The sequence below is a fragment of the Mobula birostris genome, chromosome 6 (assembly GCF_030028105.1).
Source record: "Mobula birostris isolate sMobBir1 chromosome 6, sMobBir1.hap1, whole genome shotgun sequence".
In the NCBI taxonomy this organism is placed as follows: Eukaryota; Metazoa; Chordata; class Chondrichthyes; order Myliobatiformes; family Myliobatidae; genus Mobula; species Mobula birostris.
In genome coordinates this window covers 151089654-151114721 of record NC_092375.1, presented here as the reverse complement: position 1 = coordinate 151114721, position 25068 = coordinate 151089654, and the positions used below count along the sequence as shown (strand labels likewise).

The 25068-nt window shown below is 40.4% G+C and overlaps 1 protein-coding gene across 1 annotated transcript in view; it reads right to left on the bottom strand.

The window, feature by feature from the left end:
• Window positions 1-15072: 15072 nt before the first annotated feature.
• gtf3c3 (general transcription factor IIIC, polypeptide 3) overlaps window positions 15073-25068 on the bottom strand; it is a 52070-nt gene continuing 42074 nt past the window's right edge. The window contains exons 15-18 of the mRNA XM_072261630.1: window positions 24262-24452; window positions 21794-21918; window positions 18800-18952; window positions 15073-15312 (exon numbers count right to left, since the gene is read on the bottom strand). Coding sequence (XP_072117731.1) covers window positions 15190-15312; window positions 18800-18952; window positions 21794-21918; window positions 24262-24452 — 592 coding nt within the window. The 3' untranslated portion in view covers window positions 15073-15189. The remainder of the gene's footprint in view (window positions 15313-18799; window positions 18953-21793; window positions 21919-24261; window positions 24453-25068) is intronic.

Here is a 25068-nt window from a genome sequence, read left to right as displayed (position 1 = left end):
TTGATGGAAGTTGTAGATAGACTCCCAAACAGTGGTAAGGATGTGATCTACATATTACAACGGGAGATAGAAAATGCACCCTTAAAGGGCCATGTTACAATAGTCACGGAGGACTTCAATGTGCAGGTAGATTGGGAAAATCAGGTTGGTGCTGGATTCCAGTAGGAGGAATTTCTAGAGTGCCAACAAGATAGCTTTTTAGAGCAGCTCATGGTTGAGCCCACTGAGGTATCAGCTAATCTGGAGTGGGAGTTTTGCAATGAACCAGAAGTGATTAGAGAGCTTAAAGTAAAATAACCCTTAGGGGCAAGTAATCATAATATGATTGAATTCACCCTGAAATTTGAGAAGGAGAAGCTAAAGTCAGATGTATCAGTATACAGTGGAGTAAAGGGAATTACAGAGGCATGAGAGAGGAGCTGGCCAGAATTGATTGGAAAAGAACACCAGCAGAGCAGAAATGGCTGGAAATTCTGGAAGCAATTGGAAAGGTACAGGATATATACTGTACATCCCAAAGAGGAAGAAGTATTCTAAAAGAAAGATGACACAATCGTGGCTAAGAAAAGAAGTCAAAGCCTGCATAAAAACCAAAGAGATGGTATATAAAAGAGCAAAAATTAGTGGCAAGTTAGAGGATCAGGAAGCTTTTAAAAACCAACAGAAGGCAACTAAAAAAGTCATTAAGAGGGTAAAGATGTAATACAAAAGTAAGCTAGCCAGTAATATTAAAGAGGATACCAAAGTTTCTTCAGATATATAAAGCATAAAAAGAGAGGTGTGAGTGAATATTGGACCACTGGAAAATGAAACTGGAGAGGTAGTAATGAGGGACAAGGAAATGGGGGATGAACTGAATAATTATCTAGCAGTATGCTGGAAGTTGCAGGTGTCAGGTGTCATGAAGTGTGTGAAGTTGCCATAGGAAGAAGGTTCTTGAGAAACTGAAAGGTCTGAAGGTAGATTAGTCACCAGGACCAGATGGTGCACACATGAGGGTTCTGAAAGAGGTGGCTGAAGAGATCGTGGAGGCAATAGTAATGATCTTTCAAGAATTACTATATTCTGGAATGGTTCCAAATGCCAGGAAAATTGCAAATGTCACTCCACTCTTCAAGAAGGGCGAGGGGCAGAAGAAAGAAAATTATAGGCCAGTTAGTCTGACCTCAGTGGTTGGGAAGATGTTGGAGTCGATAATTAAGGATCAGGTCTCAGGCTACATGGAGGCACTTGATAAATAGGTCGGAGTCAGCATTGTTTCCTCAAGAGGAAATCTTCGCTGACAAATCTGCTGGAATTCTTTGAAGAAATAACAAGCAGGATCGACAAAGAAGAATTGGTTGATGTTGTGTACTTGGATTTTGGTAGGCCTTTGACAGGGTGCCATACATGAGGCTGCTTTACAAGCTATGGTATTTCAGGAAAGATTCTAGCATGGGTAAAGCAATGGCTGATTGGCAGGAGGCAAAGAATGGGAATAAAGGGAGCCTTTTCTGACTGGCTGCCGGTGACTTGTGGTGTTCCACAGTAGTCTGTGTTAGGTCCAGTTTTTTTTTAACGTTACATGTCAATGATTTGGATAATGGAATTGATGGCTTTGTTGCAAAGTTTGCAGGTGACTTTTCGATGATTTTAAGTTCCCTGGCCCCCACCACTTTATTTTCACTATGGATATCCAGTCCCTATATACTTCCATCCCCCATCAGGAAGGTCTCAAAGCTCTCCGCTTCTTTTTAGATTCCAGACCTAACCAGTTCCCCTCTACCACCACTCTGCTCCATCTAGCAGAATTAGTCCTTACTCTTAATAATTTCTCCTTTGGCTCGTTACGTACCCTGTAACTGGTTTGCCAAACCAGCAGAAATGGATCACTCAGTTGGAGTCTGGATTACTAGAACTAAGAAAGTTTTATTAAAGAAACAAGCAACACAGTACTCTAATCAAAAGGATAATGAATGCAACAGTTCAGCAATGATAAACACACATGTACACAGAATTAAGATAACAGGATCAATCAAGCTCTATCGTTGTCTAGGGGTAAATGACCAGTTTCAAAGTGACACCAAGTTCAGTTCAATTTAGTTCAGTTCAGTTCACAGTAATCGCTGCCGTGGCGATGGACAGTGGGCGGAAGGAGAGAGAGAGAGCAAAACGAATGAATATTCAAAACGGCTTCCACACACAGACCTTCGCAGTCAGCTTTCGGGCGAGTCCTTTGTGATGTCATCTGAGGTCACCGACTGTGACCCCTCCATTTCCAGATACGATCGTTTCTCTGTGGTGAACCCGGCACCCAGGCAAGGGTGGACACACACCAGGTTCCTGCCGATCGTGCCTTTCCACCCTGTGCGTCTATGGCCTGGTCCCGCAACCGGCCTTCCAAAACTTCCCACCGACTTGTGAGAGACGCACCGCTTCCAGGGTCTCGTTACCTCAGGTGTCGTGTGTCCTGCCTTAGCGAGCCTGTCCCTTTTTATCCCCCTGCTGGGGTATCGCCTGTCCATCACTTCAAACAGTTCAGGGTTCAAAGGGGGAGCCGATCTTGACAGCTCTCCTTCCGTTACTCTCTCCCGTCCCTTCATTAACATGTCCAAATGCTGCTCCATTGTTTTCCTTATCTCTCTCTCTCCTGAAGACAGGTGGCAGACCAACTGCTGATCCCACTGGTGCCAGCACAGGACAGCTACATCTTGATCTATGTGTATTCTCGTCACAGGCTCCTCCCACTTCCTCCAAACTAAAGGTGTAGCCATGGGCACCCGTATGGGTCCCAGCTATGCCTGCCTTTTTGTTGGCCTTGTGAAACAATCGATGTTCCAAACCTATTCTGGTATCTGTCCTCACTTTCCCTTCGCTACATCGATGACTGCATTGTCACTGCTTCCTGCACGCATGCTGAGCTCGTTGACTTCATTAACTTTGCCTTCAACTTTCACCCTGCCCTCAAGTTTACCTGGTTAACGACACCTCCCTCCCCTTTCTTGATCTTTCTGTCTCTATCTCTGGAGACAGCTTATCTACCGATGTCTACTATAAGCCTACTGACTCTCACAGCTATCTGGACTATTCCTCTTCTTGCCCTGTCTCTTGCAAAAATGCCATCCCCTCCTTGCAATTCCTCCGTCTTGCCGCATCTGCTCTCAGGATGAGGCTTTTCATTCCAGGACGAAGGAGATGTCTTCTTTTTTAAAGAAAGGGGCTTCCCTTCCTCCACCATCAACTCTGCTCTTAAACACATCTCCCCCATTTCACGTACATCTGCTCTCACTCCATCCTCCCGCCACCCCACTAAGAATAGGGTTCCCCTTGTCCTCACCTACCACCCCACCAGCCTCCGGGTCCAACATATAATTCTCCGTAACTTCCGCCACCTCCAACGGGATCCCACCACTAAGCACATCTTTCCCTCCCCCTCTCTCTCTGCTTTCCGCAGGGATCGCTCCCTACGTGACTCCCTTGTTCATTCGCGCCCCCCCATCCCTCCCCACTGATCTCCCTCCTGGAACTTATCCTTGTAAGCGGAACAAGTACTACACATGCCCTTACACTTCTTCCCTCACTACCATTCAGGGCCCCAGACAGTCCTTCCAGGTGAGGCGACACTTCACCTATGAGTCGGTTGGGGTGATATACTGCGTCCGGTGCTCCCGATGCGGCCTTCTATATACTGGCAAGACCCAACACAGTTTGGGAGACAATTTCACCGAACACCTATGCTCTGTCCGCCAGAGAAAGCAGGATCTCCCAGTGGCCACATATTTTAATTCCACATCCCATTCCCATTCTGATATGTCTATCCACGGCCTCCTCTACCGTCAAGATGAAGCCACACTCAGGTTGGAGAAACAAAACCTTATATTCCGTCTGGGTAGCCTCCAACCTGATGGCATGAATATTGACTTCTCTAACTTCCGTTAATGCCCCTCCTCCCCCTCGTACCATCCATTATTTACTTATATACACACATTCTTTTTCTCTCTCTCCATTATCTCCCTCTGTCCCTCTCACTGTATCCATAGAACCATAGAACCATAGAACACTACAGCACAGAAACAGGCCTTTTGGCTCTTCTTGGTTGTGCCAAACCATTTTTCTGCCTAGTCCCACTGACCTGCACCCGGACCATATCCCTCCATACACCTCTCATCCATGTACCTGTCCAAGTTTTCCTTAAATGTTAAAAGTGAGCCCACATTTACCACTTCATCTGGCAGCTCATTCCACACTCCCACCACTCTCTGTGTGAAGAAGCACCCCCCCCATAATGTTCCCTTTAAACTTTTCCTCCTTCACCCTTAACCCCTGTCCTGTGTTTTTTTTCTCCCCTTGCCTCAGTGGAAAAAGCCTTCTTGCATTCACTCTATCTATATCCATCATAATTTTATAACCCTCTATCAAATCTCCCCTCATTCTTCTCCGCTGCAGGGAATAAAGTCCTAACCTATTCAACCTTTCTCTGCAACTCAGTTTCTCAAGTCCTGGCAACATCCTTGTAAACCTTCTCTGCACTCTCTCAACCTCATTAATATCCTTCCTGTAATTTGGTGACCAAAACTGCACACAATACTTCAAATGCAGCCTCATCAATGCCTTATACAACCTCACCACAACATTACAACTCTTATACTTAATACTATGAGTAATGAAGGCCAATGTACCAAAAGCTCTCTTTATGACCCTATCTACCTGTGACGCCACTTTTAGGGAATTTTGTATCTGCATTCCCAGATCCCTCTGTTCTACTGCACTCCTCAGTGCCCTACCATTTACCTTGTATGTTCATGTTACGCCCTTCCACTCAAGGTCAAAGTCAAGTTCATTGTCACATCCACAAGTATGTTTATGTACAGGGACGATGACACACAGCTCCAAAACACAACTTTCAGAAGAAACGCAAGATATGATTTTAAACTGAGATTAGTTCATTTGTCACGAATATCAAAACATGCAGTGAAATGTGGAGTCTCAGTGTAAAAGGCTTGCTTGCATAATTTTGTATCAAAGCTCCCTGCATTCTCCTACGCTCCATGAAACAAAGTCCTACTCTATTCAACTTTTCCCCATAACTCAGGTCCTCAAGTCCCGGTAACATCCTTGTAAATCTTCTCTGCCCTCTTTCAATCTTAGTGAAACAGCAGTGCCTTTCAATGGAAAATCCTACAAAAAGTAGTGGATACGGCCTTGCCCATCCTCTGGGCTCCCCCCCCCCCTTTTCTTTCTCCCTAGGCCTCCTGTCCCATGATCCTCTCATATCCCTTTTGCCAATCACCTGTCCAGCTCTTGGCTCCATCCCTCCCCCTCCTGTCTTCTCCTATCATTTCGGATCTCCCCCTCCCCCTTCCACTTTCAAATCTCTTACTAGCTCTTCTCTCAGTTAGTCCTGACGAAGGGTCTTGGGCTGAAACGTCGACTGTACCTCTTCCTAGAGATGCTGCCTGGCCTGCTGCGTTCACCAGCAACTTTGATGTGTGTTGCAGGCGATATGAAGATAGGTGGAGGGGCAGGTAGTTTTGAGGAAGTAGAGAGGCTACAGAAGGACTTAGACAGAAAAGGAGAATGGGTAAAGGCATGTCAGATGTAATGCAGAGTCGGGAAATTATAGTCATGCACTTTGGTAGAAGGAATGAAAGGGCTGACTATTTTCAAAATGAAGAGAAAATACCAAAAAACTGAGATGCAAAGGGACTAGGGATCCTTTCGCAGGATTCCCTTAAGGTTAATTTGTAGATTGAGTCTACAGTGAGGAAGGCAAATGCAATGTTAGCATTAATTTCAAGAGGACTAGAATATAAAAGCAAGGATGTAATGCCGAGACTTTATAAAGCACTGGTGAGGCCTCACTTGGAGTATTGTAAGCAGTTCTGTGCCCCTTATCTAGAAAAGATGTGCTGAAACTGGGGAGGGTTCAAAGGAGGTTCGTGAAAATGATTCTAGGATTGAATGGCTTGCAATATGAAGAGCGTTTGATGGCTCTGGGCCTGTATTCACTGGAATTCAGAAGAATGAGGGGTGACCTCATTGAAACCTATCGAATGGTGAAAGGCCTTCATAGAGTGGATGTGGAGAGTATGTTTCCTATGGTGGGAGAGTCTAAAACCAGAGGACACAGCCTCAGAATGGAGGGATGTCATTTTAACACGGATATGAGGAGGAATTTTTTTTAGCCAGAATGTGGTGAATCTGTGGAATTCTTTACCACAGGCAGCTGTGGAGGCTAAGTCTTTATGTATATTTAAGGCAGAGGTTGATAGATTCTTGATTGGTCAGGGCATGAAAGGATAGAGGGAGAAAGCAGGAGATTGGAGCTGAGGGGAAAATTTGGATCAGCCGTGATGAAATGGCAGAGCAGACTTGATGGGCCAAATGCCTAATTCTGATCCTATATCTTATGGTCCTTGGAACAGAGGAGGCTAAGGATAGACTTAACTGAGGGATATAAAATTTATGAGGGGCCTAGAATGGCAGTAGGACCTATTGTCCTTATTAGAGGAACAGAGGGCATCTGTTTAGACTGAATTGGTAGAAGGATTAGAAGAGAAATGGGGATAACGTTTCAAAATCAGAATCTGATTTTATTAACATTGTCGTAAATAACATGGAATTTGTTTTGAAGCAGTACGGTACAAAGACAAAATTACTATAAAATACAAAACAGTAGTGCAAGAAAGTAGTTTTTGTGAGTTCATGAACTTTTCAAGAATCTAATGGCAAAAATCTGAGGGGAATAAGCTGTTTCTGAATTGTTGAGTTTGGTCTACAAGCTCCTGTGCTGCCTTCTTAATGGGAGTAGTAAGAATAGGATGAGTGCTTTGTGATGAATGTTGCCTTCTTGAGGCACTGCCTCTTGAAGATATCTTTGATGGTTGGGAGAGTTGTGCCCATGATAGAGCTGTCTGAGACTGCAACCTTCTACAGCCTCATGCGATCCTGTACTTTTGAGCCTCCATAGCCATCTGTAATGCTACCAGTCAGAATGCTCACCACTGTATGTCTACAGAAATCTACAAGAATCATTGCTGCCATACAAAATCAGCTCAAACTCCTAACAAAGTAGAGTTGCTGGTGTGCCTTCTTCATGAATGCATTAAGGTGTTGGGCCCAAATAGATCCTCCAAGACTTTTCATCCAGAGAGATATGGGATCTGAAACTCACTATCTGAAAGCCTGACAAAGGCCCCTTCAACAGGACTTGGCACAGGTTTATGGAACAACTACTTAATGGTGGAAAAAGCTATTTTTTTGTAATCGGCAATGGGCTGAACGTGTTTTTTTTTAATCTCATACACTTGGAGTTGAATTTTAATGCCTGTGAACATGGTTTCAGTAGCAAGTTGGAAGTTAAATGTGATGAAAATGATAGAAGATCAGGAAGTCACCCTCAATTTGGCATTTTCTTTCTACTTGAAGGTATGAGACGACAATAGGGCAACCCCTTGGAGAGGAATGGATAGCCAATTTGTGGATGAAAATAGTCTTGATAATATCAAGGGCGATATTAATAAAAGTGTAAGGCTTATTCAGGAGTCCCTAAACCTTCTGAAACTCACCGACAGCAAGGCTTAAACCCAGCAGCATTGATGGAGGCTTTTGATTGATGAAGCTGCGTGAGTTACATGATAAAAGATTCTGTTCATGGAGCTTGTTGAAAAGCATTACATAAAATACTTCAGAGCCAAGTTTGCGAAACATCAGCATTAAGCTTGTAAATTTTGCAGTTCCTTTCTAAGTTTTAGAGGAATCCAAACATGAACTACGTTTTACAGCTCTCAATATCTAAATCCACACTAAGGTTCCATTTAGTGGATTGTGGAAGAGAACTGGATTAAGGGTCAGCAGTCGTCTCTGAACATCAGCAGGGTGGTTGTCAGGTGAGCAATGTGCAGCCTGTAGAAGCGTCTCGCCTATCACGAAGTTCAGAGAGGTGATAAGCTTTCACAAGGTGTGAACAGCAGTGTATCAGTAGAGTCAGGATCTGTATCAGCTGATAGTATACATAATAAATTTGCAGGAAGAAGACCAGGTGGCCAAACTTGAACAGTTTATTAAAGTACACCACTCCCCCTGTATTTTTTTGCCTCAGGATCATTCCAGATTTCTGTAGTTGATGATATGTAAGCACAGACATAGCTGGAACCGCAAAGGTTCCCCTTCATCAGCAAAGCAAGAGGAACAGAACAGATTAGTGGGATGCTCTCATTTTTCCAAGGTCCAGTTAAGTTCTGTTATTCCACCTGAATGAAACTTCATGAAGCTGAACTCCCTTTCCCCCTCTGTACTGCCAACAGAATCCAGTCCTGTGCACACATGACCCTTTGCATGCTGTTTATTCACACAAGTTAGCAAGTATCTGATCACTAATTATGGCCAGAGAATATATAAATAAATATTTATACAAGTTAAAAATTTAAATTTTAATTGAGTTGTTGAAGTTTCCAAGAATACTTTTACCCAAAGGGGAATTATAGATACCGTCTGGCAAAATCTCTGTTCAATGTCTACAACTGATTTAAAATGCAGTGAAAGGTCATTGTTTGCATTGTTTTGTAGAGCAAGATGTTTCTTATCAGCATTGATGACAGCCAGAGGCAAGGCAAATTTCATATTAATCACTTATGATCTATTGTGTTTCAAATTTGGATTTGTGCTGTTTACTTTCAATTAAGGACCAATGAAGTACATCTTCTATTAGACTAGGGAGAAAGTGATATTCAAGAAACATGGGTGATTTGAAGGCAGAATGTAACTGCACAGTTTTCTTTTTTTCAGTCTTAGAATTGAAGGGCAGTGTCTCACAATCAGTTTCAGTATGGAGAGATTGATGTATTGAAGACAGTTTTTTTTGTGCAATAATGGGTCATATCTTTCCGGCTTGATTCCACTGCCTTCAATTGCTGATGTGGTCTCCCTACACTCATACTTACTAGGTCCAAATGCAGAAACCTGCCTTTCTGATCCAAAATATCCCTTAATCCAGCACAGTATGCAAGTCAGCTGGGCCTTCAGTGCCCAAGTGCCTTCCTTCGCAGTGATTGTATAAAAATAAGAAGCATTTTTGAAGCACATTTTTATACGTGCAAAGAATTTATACAATTAGCAATGAAATGGACACTACAGACTATTCATCCAGGTCAACCATGATGCCTATCTATACCAACCCTATTTGCTTGCCTTGGGCCTGTAACCCTCTACTCCTTTTCTGTTCAAGTACCATTCCAAATGCCTTTTAAACAGTCATTTGTCTTTTCTTTTACAATTTCCTCTGACAGTTTGTTCTATATTACCACCACCCAATGTGTGAACAACTTTGGATCAAGGTGAAGGCTCTTGATCTGAAACATCAGCTATCCATTTCCAGCCACAGATGCTGGCTGTCTCACTGAGTTCCTCCAGCAGGTTGTTTGTTGTTCCTATAATTTAATACCTCAAACTTTGAACGCAAGTAGGAATGCTTTCTTTACTAGTCTATCCACCCGTGTCGCTATTTTCAGTGAGCTGAATTTGCACCCCAAGGTCTCTCTGTGTATCAATCCTCCTAAGGTCTCTGACATTTATCTGAATAGTATTTGACATCCCAAAATATATGACCTCAAACCTGTTTGGATTAAATTCCATCTGTCTCCACTCCACCCAATTTTCCAGCTAATCCATAGCCTCCTGCATCCTTTCACAATCTTCTTTGCTGTCTACTAGATTCAAGATTCACTCCTTTGATCCATAAAAATCTTCCCTAGAAAGTGATTTTGCTTGAATCTTTTTATATATAACTAATATTCATGAATTAATGTGATCTGAAGATGCAATGCTCTATTTAGGAATCTGTAGTGTTCAACTCCTGTTGAAATGCCCAGGTTTAATTAAGGGGACCATAGTGAGATAACACTCGACAGTCAAGCCAACCAATCACACTCAAGGTCAGCATTTATATGAATTTCCTAGCATTGTTGAAAGAGGGACAACATTATTGATTAAAATTAAGAAAACCTCAATACTCCATGAAATAGTAACCAAAAAACATAATGGAAAACACTTGCAAACAAATAGAAAAATCTGATTTATAATCCCATCTTTCAAATCTAGGTCAGTTATCTTGTAATGGTGGACAATCGCTTCAATAGTACACGTACTGAATAGAAAAATAAAATAACTATGAATACTGTTTTGATTTTCATTGTATCTTTTAGATTTTCGTGCCTGGGTTGCTGCCCCTTCTATTAGTGGTAACAGCATATCACTGCCTACCCACCAAAATTATTCAGTACTCTGAACAAACCAATTAAATCTCCTTTTAATTTGCTGTGTTCTAAAGAGTTATGCTAAAAATATTCTTTGATCTTAGGTGATGATGAACAATCTGTTTAAAATAGATGTTTATATATTCAATGGCCAATGGTGTTTTTGACAGCTTTTGTCAGTCCTGTTAACTCCATGTAAAAACTAGCCTTACACCACTAGTCAGAAATGCCACAAATATCATAAAATAAACTGTATTATCGGGATCAGGATCAGAATCAGAATCAGCTTGATATCACCAGTACGTGACGTGAAATTTGTTAACTTAGCAGCAGCAGTTCATTGCAATACATAATATAGAAGAGGGGAAAAAATTAAAATAATAAATAAATAAGTAAATAAATTTAGCTGGTTGGTGGCATAGTGGCATCAGCGCTGGACTTCGGAGCGAAGGCTCCCGAGTTCGAATCTAGCCTTCTCCCTTGCACGCTTTCCATCCATACTGGGTTGAGCGTCGAGCGTCAAGCTAGCAACTCGGCCTCGTAAAAATAAGAAAGCCTGCTAAAAAAATGCCGTCATGACGGCGTCCCGATGACTTCACTCAGACAGAGTTAAGGCTTCTGCTTCTTCTTCAAGTAAATCAATTACAGTATACGTATATTGAATAGATTTTAAAAAACATACAAAAAACAGAAATACTGTATACTAAAAAAAGTGAGTTAGTGTCCAAGGGTTCATTTAGGAATCGGATGGCAGAGGGGAAGAAGCTGTTCCTGAATTGCTGAGTGTGTGCCTTCAGGCTTCTGTATCTCCTACCTGATGGTAACAGTGAGAAAAGGGCATGCCCTGGGTGCTGGAGGTCCTTAATAATGGACACTGCCTTTCTGAGACACCTCTCCCTGAAGATGTCCGGGGTACTTTGTAGGCTAGTACCCAAGATGGAGCTGACTAGATTTACAACCTTTTGCAGCTTCTTTCGATCCTGTGCAGTAGCCCCCTCCATACCAGACAGTGATACAGCCTGTCAGAATGCTCTCCACAATACATCTATAGAAGTTTTTGAGAGTATTTGTTGACATGCCATATCTCCTCAAACTCCAAATGCAGTATAGCCACTGTCTTGCCTTCTTTATGACTACATCCATATATTGAGACCAGGTTAGATCCTCAGAGATCTTGACACCCAGGAACTTGAAACTGCTCACTCTCTCCACTTCTGATCTCTCTTTGAGGATTTGTATGTGTTCCTTCATCTTACCCTTCCTGAAGTCCACAATCAGCTCTTTTGTCTTACTGACATTGAGTGACAGGTTGTTGCTGTGGCACCACTCCAGTAGTTGGCATTTCTCACTCCTGTACACCCTCTCGTCACCACCTGAGATTCTACCAACGATGGTTGTATTGTCAGCAAATTTATGGATGGTATTTGAGCTATGCCTAGCCACACAGGCATGTGTATATAGAGAGTACAGCAGTGGGCTAAGCACACACCCCTGAGGTGTGCCAGTGTTGATTGTCAGCAAGGATGATATGTTATCACCAATCCACACAGATTATGATCTTCCGGTTAGGAAATCGAGGATCCAATTGCAGAGGGAGGTACAGAGGCTCAGGTTCTGCAACTTCTCAATCAGGATTCTGGAAATGATGGTATTAAATGCTGAGCTATAGTCCATGAACAGCATCCTGACATAGGTGTTTGTGTTGTCCAGGTAGTCTAAAGCCGTGTGGAGAGCCATTGAGATTGCGCCTGCAGTTAACCTATTGTGGCGATAGGCAAATTGCCATAACAGTGATGTAAATGGTGGTTTGCAGTCTTACAAATTGCAGGTACAGTGGAACTGTTCATTCAGATGAGTAGAGCAATCCTGTTATATTCCTGCTTAATTTTATTGTTTTAGAAATAGGCACTCACCTTTGATCTAGACTTGCCTTTTGTTTATGCCCTTGAATGTGTAACAGTTTTTTTTCAAAGCCAGGTACAAACTATTAACATGCTCAATTTCACAGAACAAAAGAGAGAATGCATAAATGCAAGTGAACAAGGTGAATTTTTCAATTCTGTCTTTGAAAAATAGGAAATAAGTCCCATACATCTTATTCTTTTTGCAGGTCAAGAATGACTTTTGGCACACCTTCACTTTCCAGACCGCATCAGACTTTAAAATCGGACTTAAAGTTTTAGCTCTGAACCTTAAGGCCACTCAGATTTTTAAAAATCTCCTTTCTAAGGATTCCTTCTTCAATATTCCCATATAGAGCTCAGGGATATTGAATCCTTCCTGACAATTTGACAGTGTATATAAGCAAAGGCTCTACTCAATTTTCATTAAGTTCAAACATTTCTGCCAACTATTAAGATGATGGGTCCAGATTCATAATTGATTTGTAGAATGTGAACATTATAGGCTCCTGCATATATAAAATTGATTACGTTTAGTTCCCCAATATATAATAGTCAAAACATTAATCATAAACTAAAAAAAAGTGTTTAATGAAAATAATTTCGTATTGAAGTCAGCAAATGCATTGAGTTGAGAACTTAAGTTCCCATTACCTGACGAATTCTTTAAATTTAAACATTGCCTCCAGCCTTCAAATTATTGGTTTTACAGCTTTTATAGACTTATTTTGTTTACTAGGGAGCTAAGACTGCATTCAAATTCTACAAATGAGTTAGGAATCCGGTAGGAATCCAGAAAGCAAATTTTATCCTGTATTGAAGCTAAATGAAGAACATTTGACATTCAGTCTGAATTTGATTTTGTAATTTTACATTTGTCAATGCAGTATCTATGGAAACTGTATCTAGAGAAGATTATTTCCAAATCAATACCCAGAATTGCAGTTATACTTTATTGATATGGTCATGCAGCTGTAAATGCTGTGTATCATTGGTGTGCATTCATACCATGGTCGCAGATAAAATTCAGATTAGACTTGTACACTGAACAGTACACTTCCCTACAATGTTCCTTTTATCACCACACTAAATTTTTTTCTCCATTCATGTCAGATGTCCAAAGTATAAAAATATAAGGAATTCTTTTGAAGAGAAATTACTAATGTGTCAAGGCACTGCCACCTCAATAACCTGTTAATGAGACTACTGGTTTGGGTTATATAAACTAAGAATTGAGCCTGTGATTGAGGTTTAATGATATTTAGAACAATTGGAATGAGGGAAAACATTGAACATTACTGTATTCTGTAGTTAAATTGTTTAACTTGTCTTCTATGTATGCTGCAATATTTCAAAAATTAGTTCCTAAATCTGTGAAGACTGAAAATGATAGAATTTCAGTTTATAACCAATTCGTCCACAATATTGGCAGCAGAGCAGTGCAGCTAATAGAGCTGCTGCTTCACAATTCCAGGAACCCAAGTTCATTTCTGACCCATGTTGCTGTCTGCGTGGAGTCTGTATGTTCTCCCTGTGATTGAATGATTTTCCTCCATTAGCTCGGGTTTCCTCCCACATCCCAAAGTCACATAGTTTGGTAGATTAATGAACCACTATAAATTGCCCCAAGTGCATAGATCCATGTATAATCTGTAAGGAAGTTGAGGGGAATGTGGGGAGAATGGGTTGACATAGGATTAATTTAAGTAGGCACATGATGGTTACCTCTAAAGCATTGGGGCAGAGGGATTTTTACATACTGTATCTCTCTCTGATTCAGTGACTGGATGGTAAATGCCATGATACCTTGTGAGTTTTACAAAATAACCCACCATTACTAACATGGCACCACAGTAGCGTAGTGGTTAGCGTGACCCTACTACAGCTCGGGTTGTTCCAGAGATCAGAGTGCAATTCTGGCGCTGTTCTGGAAGGACTCTCTGCACGTCCTCCCTATGAAATGTGTGGGTTTTCTCCAGGTCTTCCAGTTTCCTCCCACAGCCTAAAGACAAACCGGGTAGGTTAATTAGTCATTGTAAATTATCCCATGATTAGGTTAGGGTTAATTGGCTTTGTCAGAAGACGCTGGGGCAGCGTGGCTCAAAGGGCCAGAAGGGTCTACACCACACTGTATTGCTAAGCAAAAGATAAATAACATTTTAAAAATGAAAACAAAACTAAGCACTCAACAGTTCATAATTTCTTCAACTGAGTTCTCAGTCCAAGGACCACCAAAAAAAAAGCCATTAGTGCACACTATTACAATTCAGCTTTGTCTTAATGTGATTTATGTTAAAGGTGTTGCTTATTTCAGTACTACGAAAGACAATACAATGAAAATTGTATTATTGGTAAACACCAGAATTATGAACAGAAAAATCTAGCAAGGCAGCATTTATATTTGCAGTATGCGTATATAATGGTCTGGTGGTATAGGTTTGTCTTCTCTGGAGAAGCAGAGGCTGGGGAGAGACCTGAGAGAAATTTATGAAATTATGAGATGCATAGCTAGAGCATACAACCAGTATCGACATGCATTAAAGACAGGAGGGGAAAATTCAAACGAGATGTGCAGGGTAAGTTTATTTTTTAAACACAGAGTGGTGAGTGCTTGGAATGGATTGCAATGTGGTAGTGGTGGAAGCAGTTATGATAGAGGTGTTTAACAGGCTCTTAGATAGAGTCATGAATATGCAGAAAATGGAGTGATATGGACCCTAACAGGCAGGAAGAATTAGTTTAATTAGGCTTCATTAATTTCATTGGTTTAGCAGAATATCATGGGCCAAAGGACCTGTTCCAATGCTGTACTGTTCTATGCTCTATAATCACAGGCCCATAGTGGAACTTCTAGCAACTTAAGGTGACATATTTCACCCATCTGCGATAGAACAAAACAGTAACACATCAAAGCATTTTCAGAAACCTTTTAATGGTACAAATATTTAAAAAAGAGCTGAAATTAATTAAATAATATACATAAATGACAAAGGCTAACCTTTTCACTTTATACAATTTTTCAAGTTATATTGGGTATTCCATCAGTTTCACGATCTTTATACAACACAATGTGTATATATAAGTTTACGAGCCATATCAATGTTTCCACTATTCTGATATATTAATGATAAATTATAAGCGATATCTCGTCTGAGATCCACTTGCTCATCCTCTATTCCCTGCAATTAAAAACAAATCTTTCAATCAAATCTCTTTAAAATTCCCTTGGTCATTTAGCAACAAACTATGTAATTTATTGTCAGACTACCATGTAAATAGTTCAACAACGGTTTAAATTTTTTGGCAATTTGTTACGTAATTGCACATTATAGTGGCTCCAACATGAAATGGCCTGGTAAAGAACAAAATTCCATTTGCTCTCACTTGCTACTCTGTCACTCTGTCAAGCAATTGATTTAACAGTATGAAGTTAGAATAGCTACATCTACTCTAATCCAAATGCAGAGAGAAATAGAATTTTATTTATTTATTGGCTGACCAACAGAATTTGACAGTATTTTCCTGCTACTTTATTTCCTTTTCAGAAATAACTGCTCGTTGCTCTAGATGTTTTAATCTACAAAAAAAGAGCATTCAAACCCAATCAACTGAACAAAAGGTGTAGAATTACAAAGGTTTAGTCTAAAGTCTGATCAGTGAGGTGAAATCTATCATTTCCAATACCTCAGTTCAATACTGCTGTCATTTCTAGGTAATCTTGCACTCGACATGTGTGTAATTTATACTGACTTCACTGGGTCATGACTGTTAATATTTCAGTTCATACTTTTGTTGATAACCTAATCTTTCCTGTAGGTTATATTCAAGGCCAGTCCAAAGATATTTGAAATAAAAGGGAATCCAGGTTTATCGAGTCAGACAAGAAAGGCCAAAGATCAAATCAGAATTGATCTAATTGAATGGAGGAGAATGCCCTAAGGGGTTATATAACCTATTCCTGGTCCTATTTTATACATTCTTCTATTTTGAGCAGAGATCAAGATACAAATAAATAATTACACATACAGCAAGAAAACATACAGAGCAAAGTTATGGCTGGATTTATTTAATTCAAATTTAGGTTATTTGCATGTAAAAATAAGTAATGATGTTGCAAATGCATCTCACGTCAGTGGCTCATTCTGCCTGATTCAGAAGAAAATACTTTTGAATTACTAATCAATACTTCAAACCCTCTATATCCAAGGAAAAATTGCCTCATAGCTTGCTATTTAAAAACCAGTCTGGATAAGTCTATTTGAAGTTATCTCCGTAAGTCTCTTCAATGGCTAGGGCAGCTTGCTTATACTCCAATTTTTGAGGGTCTGAGGTGCATAATGAGGCCTACAGGTTGTGTTTGGTGTGGTGGATGGGTGGGAAGGCAGTTTGGGAGTTAGTGCTCTCCTTTCACTATTTATACTTCCGATGAAAGGGCTCAGGGCTATCAATACCATTTTAAGATGGGGTCAACAGCTCTGTACATTATGATAGTGAGCAAGTCAGGTTCTTTCCAAAAATTCTATTTTCCCTCTTCCTTTGTCCAGTTAGAAATCTCTTATTACAATAAGATGCGCGGAGACTTTCTGATGAAGATCAGAGTTGAACACAGTTTGGGCATGTGAATGATGTGACTTGGCCACTGGAACTGACTGAATGTGACTGAGGCCTCAGAGATGAGATGGGTTGGGAGAAGTTGTTGATATGGGTTCTTTATCCTGTCAATGAATTCAGCTCATTCTACAGAAACAGCATCAGCAGTATCTCTCTGGGTCTTAGAAATGACTGCTGTAACGAGCCCATGACTCATCGACTTGCATTTGCTGCAGATCACTTAGTCATGAGCTTTGTGCCAAGTGTGAGGTTTTCATTTCCTCACCTATTTAATCACTGTACTAGCACACTAAAGGCAATGGTGTATATCTTCATTGACATTTGCCTTCAATGAAAGGTGAGCTCCTGAAATATGTGGACCTGGGTTTTGTCATAGATTTATGATGCTGGACCTATGTTTTATGGATGACAAGTATGAAGTCTCACATGCTCAGTGAATCTACAAACATCATCTGCATCACAGTGCAGCTTTTTAAGAAAAATTGAGGTGATGCTTGTACTACAGAGGAGGTGACATACACTGAAGAATTCTCATTAGTCCTGTGTATGAGGTCCATTTCACTGGAACCTCGTTGGAGGTGGGATGCAACAATTTAGCAAGAAATATTGAGCTAACTTTTGAGGTGACAGCACAGCCTTCCTTTATGTCAGTCTGCATTAGGTGAAGGTCACAGTAGACCTTTTACATCTCAAAGTAGATGTAAAGGAGAGACCAATTTCCCGGGGTGGCAACAAAACTTGAGAAAGATACGCCTTAGTCGCTCTGAAGTTATGAAGTCAAGGAACTTTTATGAAGTCAAAAAAGGGCAAACAATGGTTGATGTTGCTCCCAGCATTTTCTCTGAAATGATTTTCGGTAGAGATCACAGACACCGTACCTTAAGGAAGAAGGAATTCACACTGTGATTAGGGAAGCAGCACTTTAAGCACTGGTAGTGGGCGGATGGGGTGGGCAATTACAACAGTTTCTCTGCGTCAGCGAGGAATGAACTCCCTCTGCCATGACTGCAGTTTGGATTCAGCTTCCTTTATTCACAACCAAAGACTAGAATTTACACTAGATTGCCTCTAAGTGCTCAAGTTAGTGGTATGAGATGTTTACCATTGCTAATGGCAGCTCTTGTTTGCTTTGTTTGAGGAAACAGCTTTAAAGCTCAATCCATCAGCATATTTAATACATTTACTCCCAAAACCCTTTATTAAAAATAGCTTGTGCTTAAAGACGTTAAGAGAAACTTTAAATGTAAGATGATAATATTATGGGAATGATTCATGTGGTTTAAAAATAAAATTAGGCTCCTGTCTGGAAAACATCTTCCACAATTTTTAATTCTTGTTATATTTTTTCCCCAAAGACTAGCCTCAGCTTTAAGTCAAATGTTCACACAACAGTGCCCGAAACCACAGTGGTGTAATGGTTTGCACAATGCTTTACAGTTCCAACAACCCAAGTTCAAATCCCGCAGCAGCCTGCAAGGAGTTTGTACGTTCTCCCCGTGACCATGTGGGTTTCCTCCGGGTGCTCCGGTTTCCTCCCACAGTCCAAAGACGTACCGGTTGGTAGGTTAATTGGCAATTGTAATTTGTCCTATGATTAGGCTAGGGTTAAGTCGGCGGTTACTGGGTATCATGGCTCAAAGGGCTAATTCCACATTGTATGTCAATAAAAAAAATTGCCAATTTTATATAAATATGCCTTCTATTGACCAATCATAGATACCAATTAGGATTATGCAGGATTCAGTCAGTAGGTAACCTGGCTCACAGTAGACTATGCCTGTTCACATGCTAAAGATTTCATGTATTGACTTCATATTCAAAGCCATGTGGGAACATCAAATATTTTCTTTAAAAATAACAACTGAGTGATGAAATGAAAGCTACAACCACCAGAATAAACTAAAGAAAAAGCCAGCACAATGCACTGGACAGCAAGAGACACTGTAAGTGAACAACTCCTATTCTTCATACCAAGATGATGGCCTTCTTTGTAAGCTAGAACTTCTGCCCTAAGAGAGTGCTGTCAACTGTTAAAATTTCTATCATTTTACATACCTCTAGCTTAAGAGGAGGGAGCTCCAGTGCTTTTTCATAATAATGAATGGCAAAATGCACAAGCCCCAGTTGGTGTAATGCACGTCCTATGTTATAGTACACTTCTTGGCAAGGTCCTCGAAGTTCCAAGTATCGTGTAAGAAAGGAAAATCCCTACAAGAAAAATACAGATATAATGAAAAATACCAACTGTGGCAGCTACAGGACTATTTTAATTGTAAATCTATCCTGGTTCCAGATTTACTTCATATTTGGTAACCTACCCAGCAAGTTAAAGTCTTCTCTTCAATCACCCATGGTCCATCCCAACCTAAACCTTGCCTTAATATTCTTCAAGCAACACACATCAAAGTTGCTGGTGAACGCAGCAGGCCAGGCAGCATCTATAGGAAGAGGTACAGTCGACTTTTCAGGCCAAGACCCCTCGTCAGGACTAACCGAAAGAAGAGCTAGTAAGAGATTTGAAAGTGGGGGGGGGAGGGGGAGATCCAAAATGATAGGAGAAGACAGGAGGGGGAGGGATGGAGCCAAGAGCTGGACAGTTGATTGGCAAAAGGGATATGAGAGGATCATGGGACAGGAGGCCCAGGGAGAAAGAAAAGGGGAAGGGGGGAAAAAAACAGAGGTTGGGCAAGGGGTATAGTGAGGGGGACAGAGGGAGAAAAAGCAGAGAGAGAAAAAGAATGTGTGTATATAAATAAATAACAGATGGGGTACGAGGGGGAGGTGGGGCATTAACGGAAATTTGAGAAGTCAATGTTCATGCCATCAGGTTGGAGGCTACCCAGACAGAATATAAGGTGTTGTTCCTCCAACCTGAGTGTGGCTTCATCTTTACAGTAGAGGAGGCTGTGGATAGATATATCAGAATGGGAATGGGACGTGGAATTAAAACGTGTGGCCACTGGGAGATCCTGCTTTCTCTGGTGGACAGAGCGTAGATGTTCAGTGAAACAGTCTCCTAGCCTGCGTCGGGTCTCGCCAATATATAGAAGGCCACATCAGGAGCACCGGACGCAGTATATCACCCCAGCTGACACACAGGTGAAGTGTCACCTCACCTGGAAGGACTGTCTGGGGCCCTGAATGGTAGTGAGGGAGGAAGTGTAAGGGCATGTGTAGCACTTGTTCCGCTAACAAGGGTAAGTGCCAGGAGGGAGATCGGTGGGGAGGGATGGGGGGGATGAATGGAATGGACAAGAGAGTCGCGTAGGGAGCAAACCCTGGGGAAAGCGGGGGGGGGGGGAGGGAAAGATGTGCTTAGTGGTGGGATCCCGTTGGAGGTGGCGGAAGTTACAGAGAATTATATGTTGGACCCAGATGCTGGTAAGGTGGTAGGCCCATCCTCTGGTTTTTCCCCCCCTCTCTCTTTTCTTTCTCCCTAGGCCTCCTGTCCCATGATCCTCTCATATCCCTTTTGCCAATCAACTGTCCAGCTCTTGGCTCTATCCCTCCCCCTCCTGTCTTCTCCTATCATTTCGGATCTCCCCCTCCCACTTTCAAATCTCTTACTAGCTCTTCTTTCAGTTAGCCCTGACAAAGAGTCTCGGCCCGAAACGTCGACTGTACCGCTTCCTAGAGATGCTGCCTGGCCTGCTGTGTTCACCAGCAAATTTTATGTGTGTTGCTTGAAATTCCAACATCTGCAGATTTCCTCGTGTTTGTGCTTAATATTCTTCCTTACTCTGCAGTTCTCATTGCTTGTCTTCTGTGTATCTCACCTCATACCCTTTGCAAATTGACAATTGGAATTGTCTTCAACTGCCTTGACCTTCTTCAGCAGGAATCTCTTCCCACAGGAGGAGCTTCAGCACCATTGAAAGCCTTAGCAAAATATCTGTTCTGAAGCAAACCTTTGTATGCTGGCTACCTGATTACACACCAACACTTAACTCTCCCACAACCATCTCTTTCTCTGGGATCAATTTTCTGGGAAGACCCTGGTTGCTTCCTTTTTTTGAACTCTGTAGAAGTATTTAAAAACTTTGCGCAGAGCTCTGGCACATTCTCCTATGACTTCTCAAATGTTTGGTTTGGTTTAATGTTTTAATAGGTGTTTTTGCTTCTTTTTTAAAGTTACTTTTTAATTTGTTTTAATTATTTCAAATGCATGCATTTTAATCGTTTTAAAATGTTTCTGAACATGAAGAGATGAGGAGGAATTTCTTTAGCCAGAGAGTGGAGAATTTGTGGAATTTGTTGCCAGAGGCAGCTGTGGAGGCCAGGTCTATATGTATACTTAAGGCAGAGATTGACAGATTCTTGATTGGTCTGGGCATGAAGGAATACAGTGGGGTTGGGGGAGGGGGGGAAGAAAGGCAGGAGATTGGTATTTGATGGGCCAGATAGCCTAATTCAGCTCCTATAGTTTATGGTCTAATATCAAAGTCCGGTAGACAACAAGGCACTAGACTATTAGATTATGCAGGCTATTGAACTTGTGACTGCTGCAGCAGGGCACCAGAGAGCCCGCAAACATTACCAAGATCAGTGCCTTTCCAGTCTATGACTCAAAAAACAGAAAATTAAATAATCCTGCCTTTAACTCCCCATGTTTTTGCTTCCTTATTTAAATATTGCTGCATCGCCCAGTTTAACTCAAAAATAATTTTCTTCATGGATTCTTCTTTTGAATACAGACATAACAAAATCCAGATGTAAAATGCAGTGGGTTCTTTACATCAAAAATCAGTTTGGCACTGATATAATCAATGCTGATGTGAAACATCTTGCTATACAAATTAAAACCAAAAATGACCTTTTCACTGTATTTTAAATTTTTTGTAGTTATTAAACAAAAATTTGCCAAACAGTATCAATAATTCCCAAATGGGAAAAAAGCATTCTCAGAAACTTTAACAACAGTTCATTTCCACTGCATTGTACAAGTGCATAGCCTAACTGAAAAATGTTGAACCAAAATAATTCAGTAAATAGATGTTCACCAAAGGAAATACTCTAACTTGAAACTTGGATTCAGTAAAATTGACAAACCTGCACCAAAAGTGGATGCCGTTTCAAAACAAACTTCTGAGATGCCATATGGATAAAAGTAAGGCCCACACAGAGACTGTGTAGTGGTTCATTGGGTCGAATTCTAAATGCCTGAACATACTGACCTGCAATTTAAAAAAAGAGACAAGATTTTGTAAAATATTTCATAGAGTCATACAAATATGGTGACATAGGAGACCATCCCAATCATGTTGCCTGTCCTGGTCAAGAATGCTACCTGATCTAATCTCATCTTCTAGTACTAAAATCACACACTTACAGTTTAGAGGTCTACAAATATACCTCCAAATAATGTCCAAAGATATTATGTAGAAAATTGCTTTTGCACTCTTTCAGGCAGTGTTTTCCAGATTGTCACAATTTCTGAATGAAAAAATCTTTTTTTGACATCTCCCCTTTAATCCTTCCACCAATTAAAAATAAACTATGGGCCCCTTAAAATAGAGTAACACACTGATAATCCGATACACTCAGGAGCCTTCATGGTCCCATATTAGCCAATTTTCCAGATTATTGGATTTTATCCCCAAATAATATTCCAGAACACTTCTAACCCACAGCATTTTAAATGTTAATTGTTACTTTCAAATTTTTCCCAGTGAAGTCAATATGTTTAATGGGAATGTGGGAAAAAGCTCAGTGAATTTAAAAGGAGTGTAGGAATCAGAACTTGGAAAGTACAAAGGAAATGTGGGAATAAAGACCCAGGGAATTTAAAGGGAGTGTGAAAATGAGAACTTGTTGAATTTAAAAGGGAACATGGGAAATGAGACCCGAGTGAGTTTAAGAGAGAATGAGAAACTGGGCTTGATGAGTTTAAAGGGAGCAAGGGGGTGCCAGAGCATTTAAAGGAAACAGGTTTGCAGAGATTTTAAAGCATGAGAAACAGGGTCCTGGCAAATTTAAATGGAGTATGGGAAACCGAGTTTAAAGGGAGCACAGGAAATGGGACACCTTTGAGATCAGGGGGAGTGAGAATGGAATCTCAGTGAATTTATATTTAAAAAAAAGCATGGGTAACAGAACCAGGACAGTTTAAAGGAATGTGGGAATTGGGACATTTGTGAATAGATATCTTAACAATCGTATACTGAATTGTCAGAGTTACACTGTAGGTGCTTCTTATTTATCATGTTTATGCCAGTGATAACTATACACTTCAGTTAAATCTCTAACCTGTTTTTCCTGCAACAATTCTCTGGTCCTTGAATGTTTTTAGAAAACATTTAATACCAATATAATGACAAATTATTTCATTTATTGCCTATTGTAAGTCAGTCTGAATGGATTATATTATTTAAAAGAGAAGCGTTAGAAAAATTTAGGGGTAGGGAATAAAGTGAATGACATTACATTCATAGATAGCCGGTCAAGCAGATAACTGAAGCAGTCATAGAGTTGTACAATAACAGAAATAGTCCCTTCGGGCCACGAGATCTACACCGATATCTTTGCCCATTTAAGCTAATCCTATTTGGCTGCATTCGGTCTGTACCTTTCTTTGTCTTGTCCACTGAAGTGTCTAAGTATATCTTAAATATTATAATGTAATTGATTCCACAACCTCTTCCAAAAAACTCTCTCTGTAAAAATCCTTCCCCTCAAATTCCTTTAACTGTGTTTCTTTCTAGACTATCAGAATTCTGAATCATTATGTTCCCCACTGAAGCTCCCTGACCCATTAATCTTCCCTGTTGTGCTTCAAAAAGATGGGCTTGGATCGAAAAATGCTCAGATTAGCACAGAATGTGAGGTAGAGATATGCAGACATGTAAATATATATCAGATAGTCATAAAGTGACAGGTGTTCATTATCCACTGACACACTATTCACAGATAGGTGCACTCATGATATCAGACCACATCTGTGTGAAAAGAACCAGTGTTAACGTTTCAGGTCAAAGAGCCTTTTGTCAGAACTAGGAAGTAGGCAAAAGAAGCTTGATAAACTGCAAAGAGAGTGTTCTGATGGAATAAAACTGGAATGACCATGGGATAAACTATAAACAAGGTTATCTGGTCAATGAGTTAATAGGAGCAGTTAGAGGGCGAGAATATATACAAAACAGCCTAAACAAAAAATGTAGAAGTCAGAAAATGCAGAGCAGGAAGATATGCCTGGTTGATCTCTCTGTCTGTTTCTGAAGCAGACAAGAGTTGTTTTTCAGGTTAGGAATTTCATTTCAGTAATGGCCTAGAGCTTCAAGGACTAAAACTAAAGATCTAAATTGTTATCTGATGTGCAACTAAAGTGACATTTGCCTAGTCAGAAATGAAATAGAAAATAAAATTCTGGAGAAACTCAGCATCTGTGGAAAAGAAACAGTTAACATTGCTGGTCCAAGACTCTTCATTAGAACTGAGAGATAGAGAGAGGGAACAGATTATACTTATAGCTGGCAAATAACACTGACATCACATATTATAACATGATCACTCATTCTTACCTAAAGCATGCTTGAAGCTTCCAGCAACAAAAGCATTATGTCCATTAAGCACACAAAGGGCATGATTGTCTGGGTGTTTCAGCATCAAGCGCAGACAAAAACGATGGTGCCTCAGGTCTTGAGAATGCATGGTAACTTGGTTAAAAATATTCCATAGCTGAGGTCTATTCACATTTTCCATCACCATGACCCTAAATGTTTAGGGACAAATACCATGACAATTCTTCTGGAACATCATACACATAATATTTATCTTTAAATCATCTTAAATCAGCAATTTTATGGCAAACGAAGCCAGGACCATGAAGTAAATAAATTAAGGCGAAGTATAAACTCAAACAGAATGATATTAATGAGGATTGTTACAAAAACTTCAAATGTAATGCTTTATGAAGTCATCAAACACTGATAATTGATAACATCACCACTTATAAACAGAACTATCAGAAGAGTTAATGTTCCTTACAAACTGTTTAGGTTGCTCTATTTAAAGGTCAACATGCTCTAAAGGAAAAGCAGAATTTGGTCATTGGTGAAATCAGGAATTTGAGCTCCTTAAACACTTGAACAATTATTTGAAATCACTGAAGACAACTCTGTAAAGTTCAAGGCTGGATCTGACTCCCTTCGTGTTTACATTTCAGTTTTGACCAAAGTTATCACAACAAAGTCACATCTAATTATAAGGTTAGCAACAGCATTCATTATTGCGTCAAACAAAATAACCACTGACCATCAAGCTTACACTATACAAAAGAATAATTATTTCGGTTATTCTTTCCTCAATAATAATTGACTTGTACTATT